At 37.2% G+C, this 16,213-nt stretch overlaps 1 protein-coding gene across 2 annotated transcripts in view; it reads left to right on the forward strand.

Moving 5' to 3' along the window:
• The window catches only part of ABCC4 (ATP binding cassette subfamily C member 4 (PEL blood group)), a gene marked incomplete at its 3' end in the record, with an annotated part of 156,449 nt that overhangs the window by 22,145 nt on the left and 118,091 nt on the right, over window positions 1-16,213 (forward strand). For both annotated transcript variants that reach the window (XM_082014247.1, XM_082014248.1), the window contains exons 5-9: window positions 3,172-3,261; window positions 3,696-3,859; window positions 8,027-8,152; window positions 11,048-11,297; window positions 15,166-15,270. In XM_082014247.1, the coding sequence (XP_081870373.1) occupies window positions 3,172-3,261; window positions 3,696-3,859; window positions 8,027-8,152; window positions 11,048-11,297; window positions 15,166-15,270 (735 nt within the window). The remainder of the gene's footprint in view (window positions 1-3,171; window positions 3,262-3,695; window positions 3,860-8,026; window positions 8,153-11,047; window positions 11,298-15,165; window positions 15,271-16,213) is intronic.

Below are 16,213 nucleotides of genomic sequence, written 5' to 3' on the forward strand. Positions count from 1 at the left end.
CTCTTTATCCTCACAGAGGCTTTTAAAAGAATCTGGATACTAATTTACTAGCACTTTTGTGGTGTTCATTAACTGCTGTAGTAAATAAAAACTTGGATTTGCAAGGATGAATGGGTTGGATGAGAGCATCCTTAATGGAGAGCTTCAAATGCTCATAATTCTCATCTTTTAGACCCGTTTTCATTTCCTGGAAAGTTAAACTCTCATTTGCAAAAACCCTGTATTCAAACTCCAAGATGTTTAGTGATCACTAAGAAGGTATTAGTGATACCTGCAGGAAGCTTGTAACAAAAATGAAAATGGAATAATGGAATCTGTCTCATGACTCACAATCTCATATTTTAAAACCAAAGGCTACTTATGGGTGGCTGATTTTTTTTTTTTTTTTGTTAAGACTTAACTTTTAGAAGTTCTTTGAGGTTCAGAATAAACACTAAAGCAGTTTAAGCTGTGGAGTAGTTGGTTGAGACAGAAAGCAGCCAAAAAGGTGTCAGGAATTATTTGACTGAACAGTTATATTATTCCTTTTTATGGGCAGTTCTCCCTTTTTAATGTGCTTTTGAGTTAACTACTTGGGGCAGGGGGAGATTAAAACACTAAGATGGGAGTACAGAAGGCAAAGAATGGTTAAAGAATTGAAACTGGGCCATTACACCTGGAGGGGAAAAAAAAAGTTTAACCTAAGACATCAAGTGTACAAACTGCTCTCATTAGTTCATATAAATAAAACCTATTTTCCTTGAGAAAGGGTGCTTGGGCGTAAATACATCTGTACAGAAAATTTCTAGACAGAAAATCAAGCAGATCTTTGTGCTGAAAACAGACAGATAATTGGAAAATATGAAACAAAATGTAAATTCAAACTACAGTTGCTTTTTAAAAAGATGTGTGGCTCCAGTTTTCAGTTGTATTTCAGAGTGAATTTATAAATGTTATGGTCAAAGCAGTATTTAAAGCCACAGTGTTCTGACTTTGGCTGGGATAGAGTTAATTTGCTTCACAGCAGCTTGTATGGTGCTGTGTAGACAGGGTGTTTCTGTAGAAAGGGAAAGTACCAAAACAGGACTTTTTGGTTGAAATTAGTTATGTAAGTAAAACTGCTGCTTTGTATTCAATGTTTCCATTTCTTTCTGTATACTTTGCAGTCTAGACAGCTCTATTCAGCCAGGAAAATGTAAAGCTTATTTAACTTTAAAAATAGCATAAAATAAAAACCCAAAAAAACAAAAAAATCCCCAAAAAATCCCCCCCCAAAACCCACACTGCTACTTCAGAAGTAGTTTTGAAACAGGAAGGGAAGAAAAGACAAAACTTGCATTGCCACTGGTGATGGGAATGGGTGTCTCTTCCCTGAGAAGACAAATACATCGCAGACCAGCGCCCTCCTTTGGGCTCAGATGGTTGCATGGTTCCTCTTGAGTCTGTCTTGGCCAAAGTGAGCTGGGCTAGTACATTTTGAAACTGTTTTTGCAGCCTGTGTCTGAAATAGCTGGGCAGAGGTCAGAAAGGGGGCCCAGGTGGCGGGTCCGAGGCTGTGGGTTGCTAGCAAGACACGAGTGCAGTATTCTCCTGGGTGGCTGAGGTGGACCTCAAATGGCAGATACGTCTGGGTCATAAAGGAGTAAGTAGCAGTAGGTGCTGTAAACACAGCCTGGTGGGCAACTTCTTCAGACATACATCACTTGAACTCCTATTGCTATGGTCTGTGGATATCTAACAGCTTTTCTAGGAGCTTATCAATTCTTAGATCAGCTTTTGATCTGTGGTATGGAGTAAACATGATGGAAACATGGACGTGCTGTGGCTGCGTTACCCGCGGGTAGCTTCGCTGAGGATTTCAAATGTATGGGCTTAAGGCAGGGAGTGAAGCAATGATTTTCTCAAAGAATTAAATCTCATCTCTCATATATCCACTATTCTAGATTTATTTATTTATTTAGAGTATCAGAGGAATTTCTAAATGGAGTTTTAAATGTTTCTGCCTGCTGGTTTCAGTGAAGTTCGGGTTGGGATTCTCTCTGTGATTAATACCTTTGTAACCCAACAGTGAGGTGCAAGAAATGTAAGGCACTTTGTTTGAAATGGTGCTTTGAATAGTACTTTGATGTCTGATGTTCTTGCACCCAATGTAAAATACTGGAATGGTATTTTTGAAACAATTAGTGCTTTTCAGGTTAGATTATTCATCAAAAAGGAATCCTAATAATAACTGTTTGGAGAAGGAGAAGTAGATGTGCACTGCCTAAAAATGTGAAGTGTTTTTGAGTGAACTGTTCCTGTTACAGGAAAATGTGTAACATGTTTTGTTTTGTTTTTTTCACTTGTTCTGCAAAACTGTATTTTCTTTCTACCAGGTGTAGAAGGAAGCAGGGTCTGTTATTTGCATCTTTGAGCTGTTTCAGTTTGGATCTTTGCAGTAATGTTCAGACTGCATGTTTCCAGATTTGATTTGAGGGGAGGGGGATATTTTATAATCACATACTATTTTCTACTGATTAACTTATTAACCTATAAAATATTTGATATTTACTCTTGTTGCTTTCCATAGCATGTGCTAACCTTAATTTAAAATATTTACAGGAGTTATTAACAAGAAAAATATTAATTTGTAAAGGGATATTAACTCTGATTAGACAAAAAGCACAGTTTACAGTGTTAGCAGGAACTGATAGTGTAGAATTAACTTGTGTTTTTTGTCTCCTGTCAGGAATCTCATTCAAAACAGAATTCTTTCAATGGGCCAAACATTGTCCTCATTTTAATTTGGTCTTCAGGTGGAGTTTTCTGTTTCTGTTTTCAACAGATGCTCATAATGTGGGGGAAAGCAATGCAAATGAAAAGTTACAGGCTTTTTTGTTTAGTTTTAATAACTTGCTATTTTGGTATTTTCCCATTCTTAATCACTCCAGACATAAGGAGTTATGGCGCTTTTGTTCTCGTAGTCCTTCACTTTTTTTTAATGCTCTCTTCTTCAGGACTTTCTTCAGAATATTTACCCTAACCCACATGTTATCTAAGGTTCTTGAACTGTGCCTGAATATTCTCAGGAAGAAGCTGAGATGCGCCTTCAGCTTTTGCCCCAGTATTGTTTTTGTGTATTGAGTCTTCTATGTGTAGGTGTACTGTGCTCTGTAAGCTATGACAATATGAGACTGTTCTGACTTCTTTTAGGCACTTCGCCTCAGTAATGTAGCTATGGCAAAAACTACCACTGGTCAAATAGTAAATCTTCTGTCAAATGACGTGAACAAATTTGATCAGGTAAGAAGTATTACAGATCTTTTCAAGGGGCTGAAGAAATTGTGGGGTTTGAGCTAAGTTTTTGTTTACAACTGGTGATTTAAGTGTTTCTTATGAATATTTCTTCTAGTTGTTTCTTGAACATCATAGGAAGAGAAATACTCTCTTAAAATATGGGAGGAAAACATACTTCCCCCCCCATTTTCCTGCTGTTTTCCTAAGCTCAGAGAAATGTTGGTACATAAAGATAAAACAAAATCAGTGTGGTAATTTGCTTACTTTCTGGAGATTAGGCACCTTTGTGTACATTTAGGTCTCTGAATCTGGTGCAGAATTCTCACTGGATGCCTCCGTACCTGCTGCAGGCGAAGATGCTTCCTCAACTTTGTGTTATTAGGGTTTAATATCTCCGCTAAGACCAAAAGCTAATTTTTATTTCTTAACTATTTACCTAGGTAACTATTTTCTTGCACTTCTTGTGGGCTGGACCAATTCAAGCTGTAGCAGTAACAGTACTTCTCTGGATGGAGATAGGCCCATCATGTCTTGCAGGAATGGCAGTTCTGATTATTCTTCTTCCTGTCCAGACCTGCATTGGGAGGCTTTTTTCATCCCTAAGGTAAGGTCGCAGGTGTTGGGTTGTAGGTATTTTCTGTCCTGGGTTTTAAAATGTGCATACTGGATGGAGGTGGAGTACTGCTCTGAGATCAGCTTCTGTCTGGTGAGGTTTTTTGTGTGATCTTTTATCTTTGCTGATGTTTTTCATAGTTGCTGATGTGAGATTTCTGAATTCCTCTCTAGGGACTTGAAGTGGTCTGTCTTCCAGACATGCTGAAACTATCTGCTACTCATTAGCTGTCCAGTATATTAAAAGAGTTGGGCTACTTCTGTGGCTACCTTGCTGTAGATCTTGGTGTAGAATTGTGTTAACTCCCTTGAGCTTTGCCTTCCTGCATTGATGCTTAGGGATTGGTTACTACGAAGGCAATACTGTCAGTCCTGCCGCAAGTTTGAGTTACTGGGGTGATACAGGAGTTGCAGCAGAAAGCTCTGAAGGTTTCATGTTAAAAAATCTTGCTCTCCCTCCTCCAAAACAAAGATGCAGAGAGGGGGAAAAAAGGGAAGGAACTGAAGAGAGAAAGGAAGAAAAATATTATGATAGTGGTTTTGATGCCAGCTATGAGGTTTCTAACTGTAAGGTTCTAGGCTGTGGAGATATAAAATGAGTTTGCAGTAATTTTCCATTATCGGGCAAATTTAATTTGTTCTTTGTGATTTCTGCCTAAAAAGACAGACTTGCCTGAAGTGGGAATATTGAATTATTATCTTCAATATTCTCACTTCCTAACTTCCTTTTTCTTGTGTAATTAATCATGCTCTACTTACATCATGAGTTTATAAATGGTTTTGCATCTAGATGGGAGTATTTTTGTGTTCCTTTTACTATGTATGCGTATGCTTAGTAGTGTTAGGCATTTTTGTTGCATTTGTGTTCAGGGTGAATGGGTTCCTTCTAGTTCTTTGGATAAGTAAACCTTTTTTTAGTGAGTTACTGTTGTTTTCAAGTTGCATTTTAGGACAGGTTTTCTAGAGGTATTGAGACTGGCATTGCCATTGCATGGCTAGGTGTGAAGAGAGCGCTGAAAATTACAAAATGAAACCAATTCATAGACTTCCTTCTATTTGTAACTACTGTGATAGTCTTCAGTTATTATGCTCATGTCCTGTTTCTCAAATAATGAGCCATTCAGTGTTCTCTGTCAAATTCTTATTTTTTTTTGTGATAAAACCTGTTTGCTGAGCACTTCCAATATATTCTTACATGTGGATTTTCACTGCATGTGTAATATGCATGCATAAGTATCAACCTACTTCACTGTTGGTTTTTTGAGTTTTACGTTCTTGAGGTTTTGAGCTTTGAGTCAATAGTTAAAATACTTAGCACTTAGCTAGTGCCTTATCCACGGTGGTAAGAATTATAATCCCCATTTTACAGATGGGAAACTGAGGCACAAAGAGATTAAGGGACTTGTCCAGGGTCAGACAACAAGGTGACAAAAATCTCTTCTTGAAGGTATGTATTTTAAAAGTTAATCAGTGGCAACGTAATGTTGTTTGGGTTTTTCCCCCATTCGTTAACAGCCACTTGTTTGGATGCAGTGCAAAGGAAAGAATTTGTTAACTAGAAAAACTTTTGCTTGTCTACATGTGCATAGATCTTTGTGAATAGAAATGTGCACTGAACAGAAGGAGTTAATAGAAAAACTGAAACGGATTCCATCAGCTTCCAGCTGATGAGTGTGTTCACGTGGCAGTTGCTGGGAATCTGCGTGGATTTAAGGAAATCGGCCTATGAAGAAGTAATTTAAAGATTAAAGCTTTTGCTAAAATCCAGGCACGCTCAGTGTGGCAGCTAATTTGTGCTATTATTCAGCACGGTACTTGTGACCCAGTCTTGTAAACACATCTGTGTGCACCAGTTTATGATGCAGGCATTAGCTTCAGTGCTGTAGGAGTTTGCAGAAATGGACTCGGTATCCTATGGAATGGTATACACTTGTATCATGCAGTATTGCTTTTACCTACATAAGTACTAGAAGCTTTATAAAATACACATGACCTAATAGATTATTTGAGAAATAGTTCTGTTATTGGACTGAAGACCATTTTATATATATTCATTCACAAGAGCTCAACTCTTTCACTGCTTAGCCATGCAACTGTAATATTCTTATTTAAAGCCCTTTTAATTTTTTTTAAGAGAAAAACTATGTGGAACTGTTGTGTCAGACATGATTAAAGCCTACCAAATATGTCTCACGAAAGCAAAAAGAAATTCTGTGGCTTGCTTAATTTAGAATGGTTATTAGTATCATAAAGGGGACTTCTCAGACACTTGAAGAATTTTCAGGTCCTTTCCTGTTGTGTAAGCATGCTGTGTGAGCACGTTTCCCAATTGTCCTGATCTGCATGTACTCTGAACTTAATATTTTTAAAACTGGGGAAACATCTTCCTCTGCTGTAAATTGCCATCAGCGCCCTGGAAGTCTGTGTACTTCAAAAAGTCATATAGTATCTCTGAGACTGTGGTTTTTGGTATGTATGTACAAAAGACGCTTTTTGCAGTGTAGAGGAGTGTAACTTAAAAAAGCCAAAGAAAAATACCCACCCTCTCCTACAACCTCTTGAACTTTTTAAAGAAATTTGAAAGGGGATGGTTACTATGATAACATTTCAGTGGGAAAACTGAAAAATTGGTTTATGAGAACTATAGCCATTTTGATTCACACCATTTAAAAAAGAACCTCTGTTAACTTTATTATTTTGAATAATCTTCAACGTTCTGTTATCTGGAGACCAAATCTGGAAGTTAGGTCTGAAAGGTGACTGTTTCAAAAGGTTGCAGGTGAGAATTCTTGTTTGCTGCTAAATTTAGCTAAAATGCTAAATTTTGCCTTCTGCAGTGGTGGTGTGCGTGTATGGGGAAGAAAGGATGAGCTCTCACATTCTTTGAGGAATTGTTTTTCTTTTACTGTTCCTTTTTGAAAAAGGAAAAGAGGACTTATCAAAGAAAATCTCATTCCGTGTATGGTTGGTTTAGGCTAAGCTATCTTCCTCTTAGTAAGAAGCCTTAATTATGTTATTATAATAATATTATTATAAATGGTCCTACATTTCTTTCGTAAGTTTTCTTATATAAATATTTCTTAATACCCTGCTTCAGCCATCCCAACATTTATGGAACGCTGGTGCTGAGAAGTTTTTTTAAATGACGATCAGGTGCCTGAAATTCATTCTACTTGAGTGCTTTAAACATGGCTATTTCTTCCAGAGCAGCAGAGAAATCTTACATGGGGCAGGTTAAGATGACAAAACCCAGCGATCCCTTCTAAAAAGCTTTTTTTAATATGATCTCTGAATCTTAACTTTCATTGGTATATACAAAAATAAGTAATTTAGCAGGGAAAGGTATGTTTTATCAAAATAAGGCCTACCATAGCTCACTATGTGCAAAGTATGTTTGTCTACATGAATGAATTCAGAATTGTAATAGGCTTTATTAGCATGGTTTATGCATTCATTACATGGCTTCTAACTTTCAGTGCTTTTTTCCTAATTAAAACTGTGGCTTTATTATTTAATTATATATATTTTCCAGTTTGTTCATCAGTGCAAACATAATGTGGGACTAAAATAGATATATACTTTAGTGTTAATTACTAAGCAGTAACTTACTGCTTGGATAATATTTCTTTATTTAAAAAAAAAAATCTAGATTAGCTTTCCTAAATTATAGCTCACACACTGTAACTAAGTAATCTTTGCTTCAACTAGAGTTAACCTTAAAAAGACACAGGAGACCAGTTTCTTTAACAGCATCAAAAGAGCCGTATATGAGTTGTTATTTTCATATTTCAAAACTATTTTTAAAGGTAATTTTCTAATTTTTCTTTAGTTCTAAAGTTAATATTTGTAAATTTTTTTGAGGGGTTTTTTTTTGTACACAAATATGTTGTCTAAGGAATACCATGTGTTTGTGCAAACTGACATGCAATTCTGAACATTGGATTAACTCACAGTTCCCTGAGAATAGGGAATACCAGGAATACATATATACCAAGTCTTGTCTGCTGTGTGTCAGCTTTAAGACACTGTTTTAGGAATACCTTTTAATGCAGTTACAATTATCTGAATCCTCTTTACAAGTAAAAGCAAAGTCTTCATTAATATGACTAGTCTCTCTTCTTTTGAGAATCTGAGAATTTTTACTTTGTGCTATTTACAGAAGCAAGACAGCTGCTTTAACAGATGTCAGGATTAGGACCATGAATGAAGTCATAAGTGGTATGAAGATAATAAAGATGTATGCTTGGGAAAAATCATTTGCGGAACTTGTGAATGGTTTAAGAAGGTAATCCTGGAAAGATACAGCTTGGTATACAATCTATATCTGTTTCTGTTTTTTACATGTCAATAAGTGCATGATTTTGTGCTTTGAAGTGCAGTTTACTTGAACTTCTTTTTTTTTTTACATTTCTATAGCAAGAGTGAAGGAATGAAAATATATCCTAAAGGGACAGAAAAAGAAAAAAAAATAAAGCCTTTTGTATTTATAAATTCTGGGGGGTTTATGCTTTCTTTTACATTTGTGTTTAAAAACAGCAACTATAAACTGAGGTAGTTGTAATGGAGCAATCTCACCCTCACAGTTCTGTAAACTAATAGCAAGGAACCAATAAGAAGACATTTCTCTTTTGAGAAATACATGGAATCTGACTTTCTGTCCTAAATTATAGCATCTGCAGGTAGTACTCTTCTTCCCTTTCTGTGTTTTGAAGTATTGCTCAAGATATCTGGGAAAGGGGAGAAAGATAGCACATCACGACAGGAGTTGGGCTAGATGACCTTTAAAAGTCCCTTCCAACCCAAACTATTCCATGATTCTAAATTCCCTAGTTGTTCAACTGGCAAGGCCAGATGAGTTTGGTATCCTGAGACATTTCATTTCAGAGGTCCGTCAGCATCTGATTAAAACTTACTCATAAATTTGATTTTCAATCAATATTTGTGCTTTTACACTTGACAGTATAAGAGCATTTGGTGCTAAAGGATAACTGTAGGAGTTGAGGTGCATATTTCGTATAATTTAATTTTCATGCTGTGTCCCTCTCCAGCATATGAGTAGGAGGTTGTTATCGTGCTGTAGATTCTCTGATTTTTAATTTTTTTAAAAACCTGTTTTATTTGGAATTCCTTTTTTCAAAGGAATTTTTTTTTTTCCTTTACATCCATGTGCGGGCTTGCAAACTTGCTAATGTTCCCTGAGATGTTTCTTCCCATGCACATAATCCTTTCCTCATTCAGATTTATAGAATCCTGGGTTGACTGAATGTTTTGATTGATTGAAAGCTTTGCTCTCTTGCATGGAACCAGAGAGGATATTTCTTTATTGAAAGCTTCCTCAGTGAGCTTATTCACATTATGAAACTTCAGATTTCCAAGTTCAACACTTCATTAGGATTAGAGGCTTCCTTTAATGATGGAGAGAAGTAAATAAAAATCATAAGCTCTTACCAAAACACATCTTGACCCCTCTTTCTTTTCTTTAACTGCACTGTGGAAAACTGTAGTTAAAAGTCTTAAATTCAGCCGGGTGATTTATTGCCCAGTATTTCCACAGTGGCCCTTGACAGTTGCTAAGACAACATCTGAACTCCTCTACTGCTCTTTTTTCCTGTGGCTGGCTGTATTAGTTTCCTTTTATATAACTCTGTGCCTTAAGACAGCGTAGTATATTATATACAGCCTGCAGGTAGGCTGTAATTTATCTGATATTTATGAGGAGTAGCACAAAGAACTTGCTGATTATCCACAGATAGTGAGAGGATTATTAAGGATTATTAGAGGGTGGGAAAAGAGTTTCATCCAGGATTGTAGAAGTAATTGAATTAGACCCAATTCAAATAGTTTACATACAAATGTTCTTTCACTGTATTCTGGAGGAGATCAGAGATTGTGAGCCCTTAAGCTGAAAAAATAAGTCTTTGAAACTCTTTGAAAGTCGGTCAATTCAGCCAATTTGGCAAGTATAGTGGGAAAGTTGCTTAACTAGTTTTCCAGTAGCGCATCCTGTATCCTTCTCTTCATTGAGGACTTAATTTACTTCAAATTATATAATCATAACTTGAGTTTCTAATCTTAGTATATCGTTGCAAGGGAAGGGTAATCAGAATGATGAAGATTTTCCCTAAGAATTGCCAGAATATTTGGGAAGAGAAATTATTATTTTTTTCAGGATTTTATATTCCATATTATTTGAAGCAGATAATATGAAAATATATGGGGAAGGAGTAAGTTGTTATGGCTCTCTTGATAAAGAAAAACTATTATTTTAATAAGAACTTGAGCCTGATGGCATCCACATTGTAGATAATGCAGTAACATTTTGAGGATTGGACTTGATGAGTCATTTAGAAGTGGAAACTGAAATTCAACTGAAGTGGAAATTGAGAACATACACATCAGCAGCTTTTCAGTTGCTCGAGGGAGACTTATGTGTCTGTGCAGTAGTTCAATCATTAATTAGCTCGGGTAATGGCTGGCAGAACAATTGGCCTCACAGATCACTATTTTCTGAATTATGAACCATAATTCCTAGAGCAAAATAAGCCAGGAGCAGGGTCCAAACTGGGAAGGATTTAGACTGAGATCAAAGGAAATACTGCAAATCCTGTGATCCAGCTTGAGGAGCAGCAGCTAAATGATGGCAGATACTTGGACCATGGGTGATCTCTTGGTCTTTTGAAAGTTGCCCTGTTTTTCAACAGCAGAGTATGTGTTGATCTTATCAGGAGTTTTGTGACTCAACTCTACTGGATTTGATATTGGAAGGATAAGGAGTTTGGGGATGCTTGGCCTTTATACAGAGATTTTTCCTCTTTGCTGTTGTATGCAACCCAGAAAGATTTAAAGCAGATTAGAATCTGAATTAAAATACAAGTTTGACCAAAGCAGGAAAAAAAGGTATTTTGTTTTTCTGTCTCTGAAAAATAATTATTTTCTATGGCTACTAAGATATTAAATATAATAATTTTCCCCACTCAATTTCTAAGCCTTTTAAATTCTCTTTTATTATTTACCGTATAACATACTTTCTTTAAAGTTCTTTGTGTATGAGTTGGGGTGGTGCAAGGGGAGGAGAAAGTATATAAAAGTAAAATCCTGAGAGTGGGTTTTCGCCATCCTATTGTTGAGGGCAACTCTAATGAGAGAGATTGATGTGATTGTTTATATTTTGCATTTTTAGGAAGGAGATTGCCATGGTTATGAAAAGCTCCTACCTTCGAGGACTGAACTTAGCCTCTTTCTTTGTGGCAAGCAAAATAACAGTGTTCATGACTTTCATGGCGTATGTACTACTTGGCAATGTTATCTCTTCAAGTCGGGTATTTGTTGCGGTGTCCCTGTATGGTGCCGTAAGACTGACAGTGACTCTGTTCTTCCCTGCGGCTGTTGAGAGAGTGTCCGAGGCAGTAGTTAGCATACGACGAATCAAGGTATGGTAATTAATTTGAATGGTATGTGAATTTTTTCTCTTATTCTAACATTGTTTTAATGTCACTGACAAAAGCAGCCTTATTTTATCGTGCAGTTTGGGATTTTTAATGAAATAACCTCTTTTGAAAACTGAACCTGTTGCTGTGTATGCATATGCAAAAACATGATGTGCACTGCAGGGCAGGCTGAAATGTAGGAGAAAAGTGTACATGCAAAGAGGTGGTGTGGACATTTTTAAAGAGGAACATGTGTACAGATATGCAGATATGTTGGGATTGGGAGTTTTGGTGGACAAAGCAGGCAGATGGGAGCTGTAGGATCGTATTGATATTCCATGTGCGCTACACTACCCTGTCGGCTGTGGAGGACAGGTGTGAGCCCTAACTGGTGTCTTGTGGCTGCTTTCAACACTGGAGTGAAGACTCGGATTCAGTAAGGATGAAGAGCAGTAATGATGCTGGTTTTGGCAGGTGGACTTCATTTTATTCACAACACACACACTAAGCACAGCAATACAAACAAAATAGTCATGTTTGCTGCACGTACCAGTACTTTAGAATAAACTGCAAGAGTGAAAGAGTTAAATGCAAAATGCATTTTGAATTTAAAACTTTAAAAATCCCAAATTGTCAGGTTATCAAAATACAGAATTAAAGCATGCCAGCCATTTTAGAACTTAATTTTGAAAAAAACCCAGGTTAATCTGTTCTAGAATGGAGAAAACAAGCACTTCAGGTGTAATCATATGGCTTTGCATAGTGTCACTATGCCATTCATTGATTAAAGTAGCTAAAAATCTCTTATTTTCTTTTCCATGTTCTTGAATATAATAAATAATTTTTTTCTTGATTAATTTTCTATCTCTACTAAGCCCACACAAAAAAACCAAGAAACAGGTAATTTTTGCACTTCAAAAAAGCATTTTGTAAAACTTGATGCAAATGGAGTTAGAAAAGGTTAACATGTGAAAATCATGACCACAGCAATGTTGTAGGCATTAACATTAACTACTGCTTAAATTAAACTGTAGGAGGGGAGAGAAGGGCTTGGGATACTGGATGTTGCACACTGTCTTTTCTGCACTCTCATATACCCTGTGTTCAGCTGCAGGGCAGTACTCTTTCAAGGGATCTTTCAAGCTGTGCTGCTTGAGACATGGATGGCTGAAAAAGATGCCTTAGGAACAGGAGAATGGCACTTGAGCAGAGACAGTGATGATCTGTTCCTTTTTCTTCCTCTTGTCTCTGTTTCCAGCATATCCTAGTGGTCACGTGTATTTGCTTCTGACAGCTGGCTCCAACTCCCTTGCACTTACGATTCCTTAAGGATGCTTTTTGGAAACCAGCTCCAGAGTTGAGGTTCATTGGGCAAAGAATTGCCCTAATGAATCTGTAGCATCCTTGATGCTCTCACCAACTTTTTAACTTCCATTTCCCAAACTGTTTCTGGGCTGGACATTTCTGGGCTTGACACTGAGTAACAAGATGCTGCCTAACCAAAGATGTATTACTGAAATGTAAATAAGTGGAAGGAAATTAGGAGAAGAGAGTAGAAAATACAGAAAAAAATTAAGATGATGGCTAGGTATATTTGGGCAAAACTGAAAATGTACTTTTTTTGAGAAGGTGCTTTCTCTTAGTTGTTGTGGAATAAATGAGGTTTTTGCACTGATCTTAAAGTACGCTCAGATGGAGAGAAGGAAGCAGGAGATGCTGTGCTTCAGATGACAATAAGGAATGATAGTCAGATGGGAAGTAGTAGCCTTTCCTCCATATTCATTTACACATACATAAGAACTGTGGGGCAAAAAGAATAGTGGTCTCCTCATTGTGTTTTTCACCTAATCTCTCTTTTCCCCTCAGCATAGCTACACATCTGAAAGCTGGTCTGCATCTCTTCTTGAAGCTCAATCACTCTTATGTGATGGAGCTGTAGGCTCAAGGTCCTCTCGTGAAACAAAGTGAGAGCGGTTGTTTTTCAGAGGGTTGTTTTGGCAGACATGCAGAAAAGAGGATAAGTTTCAGCTGAGTACAAAAGACACAGATTTCTCTTTCGAGAACGCAGTCATACCTCAAGCTAATGTTTGCTTCTCAGCATCCTGTGGGTAGTAGTAACTTTATTTTTCTCTGCATGGAAGATTATTAGGTACAAAAAGAATGGAAGCATGTTTTTTAAGATATTTTAAAGAGTCTTTAAGGCTTAAGTTATTTATTGCATTTAAAGGTTTTGTTTCTAGTGGGTTTTTTTCACCCACTGTTTAAAATTCATGGTGTTAACCATATAACTTTTTTCTTTGTTTGTACTAGTTTTATTTGAAATCTTCCATATATGATACTGTAATACTTTTTTAGTTAAATGGCTAGCTAGAATTTATACCTGGGATGAATGCTACTGCTAGAAGAGAAATTCCTGGTAAACGCAGAAACAATGAGAGAACAATTCCTTGCGTAAAACTGCCGTGATATTTCATCCAGCATCTAAATCCAAATCACACTTCTGACGCCTTTTCTCAAGCCACACACCCCAGTACTGATTTAAGCTGGGTCTGACGTTTCTTTCCCTGCCTACCACTCTCTTATCCTGAGTTCTCTTTTACCCACGAACCCGTTTGGACCTGCCTGTCTGAAACAGCGCTCAGCAATACTCACCTGGCTGGAGAGCTCAGGAATGTGTGGCTGTGCACCTTTGCCTTTTGGTGGAGATACATGTATGTGTGCGCTGAGTTTGCAGACTGCTGCATTCTCACCGCTTGATTTCTCGCCGCTCTTTGAAACGATACCCGCCAGCTGGAGTTTGAGCAGTACCCCTGTGCCTGTTAACATCTAGCAGTGCTCTTCCTGCCCTCCCATGGGCTCGGGGCATCCTCCTCCTGCTCCCTCTTGGTTACTGACTTCTGTAAGTCTTCAGCAGCTGTCTCACATCTGCAAACTGTTAACTCAGTAGTTGTTAACTAGTCTTGGCTTCTAAGATCAAGACCTTCCTTCTTTTCTCAAAATATAGTCTGCTAGAGCCTATTTAAGGTTTCTGTGCTCTGTGATTCAAAGCATGGTAGAATTTTTCTGGTTTTTGTCTTAAAATTGTGATAACTGTTATCCTTGAAAGTTTTCTCTAGAATCTGCCCCTTTCCTTTCTAAATGTATTTGAGCTATTTATAATCTAGCATCAGCCAAGGTGTGCTAGAAGTATGGCTGTGGTACAAATGTGCCCATTTATGCAACTTGAAGGAAAGTTTCTCTGACTGGCTTATAATGTAGAAGTACAGTAGTGAAAGTGCAACGAACCATGTACGCAGGCGCAAGCAATTTTTTTTGGTTAATGCCCTGGACTTCCAAAGGAGGAGAGGTTCAGGTAGAGTACTGCAGCCTTTTTGTCACTTGAAGAATGCTTAATAGGGACAGTGGACAGCTTCTTACTGTGTCCTCACTGTTCTTCCACATGAAACATAAGCCTTTACCATCAAAGCAGTGGAATGATACAGTGTTGCAGTGAGGGTTTCACCTCTTCTGCGTGAGGACTCGTCAAACAATTGTAAGATTTGTCAGTGTTTCAAGGAAAAGACAAGATGGGTTCTTAAGGTCCATTTGCTTCAGGAATTCTGTTTTATTGAGCAGGTGGTGCTTAGAGTCCTGTAGTATTTTTATGATATTAAATCTAAACTTTTGTTTTTTGAGGGGGGGCACAGTTAGCTAGTTAGAGGTACACTGTTGAAGGAGTTGCACATTTGCAGCAATTCCTTGACCAGTTTGTGTTTCCCCCTGCCCCCATAATTAATGTTCTGTATGCTGTTTCCAAAAACATGTGCTTGGGTTCCTTTTACCATTCTCAGTCTCACATTAGGCAATATCCTGTGCTTTTCTTTTATTGCAGAACTTTCTGATACTTGATGAGGTCTCACACTTCAAGCCACAACTGCATGGTAATAATGAGAATGTCATTCTTAATGTTCAGGATTTGACTTGCTATTGGGATAAGGTAAGTTTACTTCTACTAAATGTAAAGTATATTGGTGCTGTAGGCATTTTAAGTCTAGAAAGCAGTATTTCTATGTCTAGTGTGCTGTTGGTTTGTATTCTGTCTTTTGCATATGAGAATCCTTTTAGTATGTTAAAGCTAACTCTGTAGAATAGTACTGAAAACACTATCAAGTGCATCTTAAAAGTAGCTGAGTTTCTATAGGGTTCCTGAATATTATACTAAATGAAAATCTGTGCATTTCTATGTGAAAATATCTCTTGTTATTAAACAACACACTATTGTAGCTGAGATACTTAAATTGTAATTCAGGGCAGACAGCAGAGTGAAGTGGTCTTTACTACGTGGGTTTTTTTCTGTGAACTGAATGCTGATCAGTCCATTAGTCTAGAACCAGTACAATATTATACTTCTCATTACCAAATTTAAAAGCTTTAGAGACTAGTCTGCATGTTATTTGTTACTCTGTGTGTTTTAATTGAGACTGTTCAGCTACAAATTGTTCTCTGATTAAAATGTACTAAAACCACCAAAATGACTAGAAGAAGGGACAATACACAGGTGATAAATCTCTTTTATATCCCTTTCTGTAAGAAAAGCAAAGATTGACTGTTGTTTCTCTTTTAAGACTGCAATTCCTATGGTAAGCAGCAATTTGTGGTTAATTGTTGGAGCTATTATGAGCTGCCAGTATCCTTGCACAAGGGAAGCTTCAGTCACCATAAGAAATGCTGGAATCTCTAGAAATTAATTTTGCATATAAATGTAATGCAAATAAGACGTCATGTATCTCCCTTTACATACCCTTTTCCCCTACATGTGCTGTGTCCCAAAGAAGATAAAATCTGAAAACATATGTGAGGATCTACCTCCTCCTCCTACTCAGCTACAAAAGAAAATTGCCATATTATTGTGCTTTACTTTCTCAGAGTTGTCTCTGTGA

Source organism: Phaethon aethereus, assembly GCF_964289735.1.
Source record: "Phaethon aethereus genome assembly, chromosome: 1".
NCBI lineage: Eukaryota > Metazoa > Chordata > Aves > Phaethontiformes > Phaethontidae > Phaethon > Phaethon aethereus.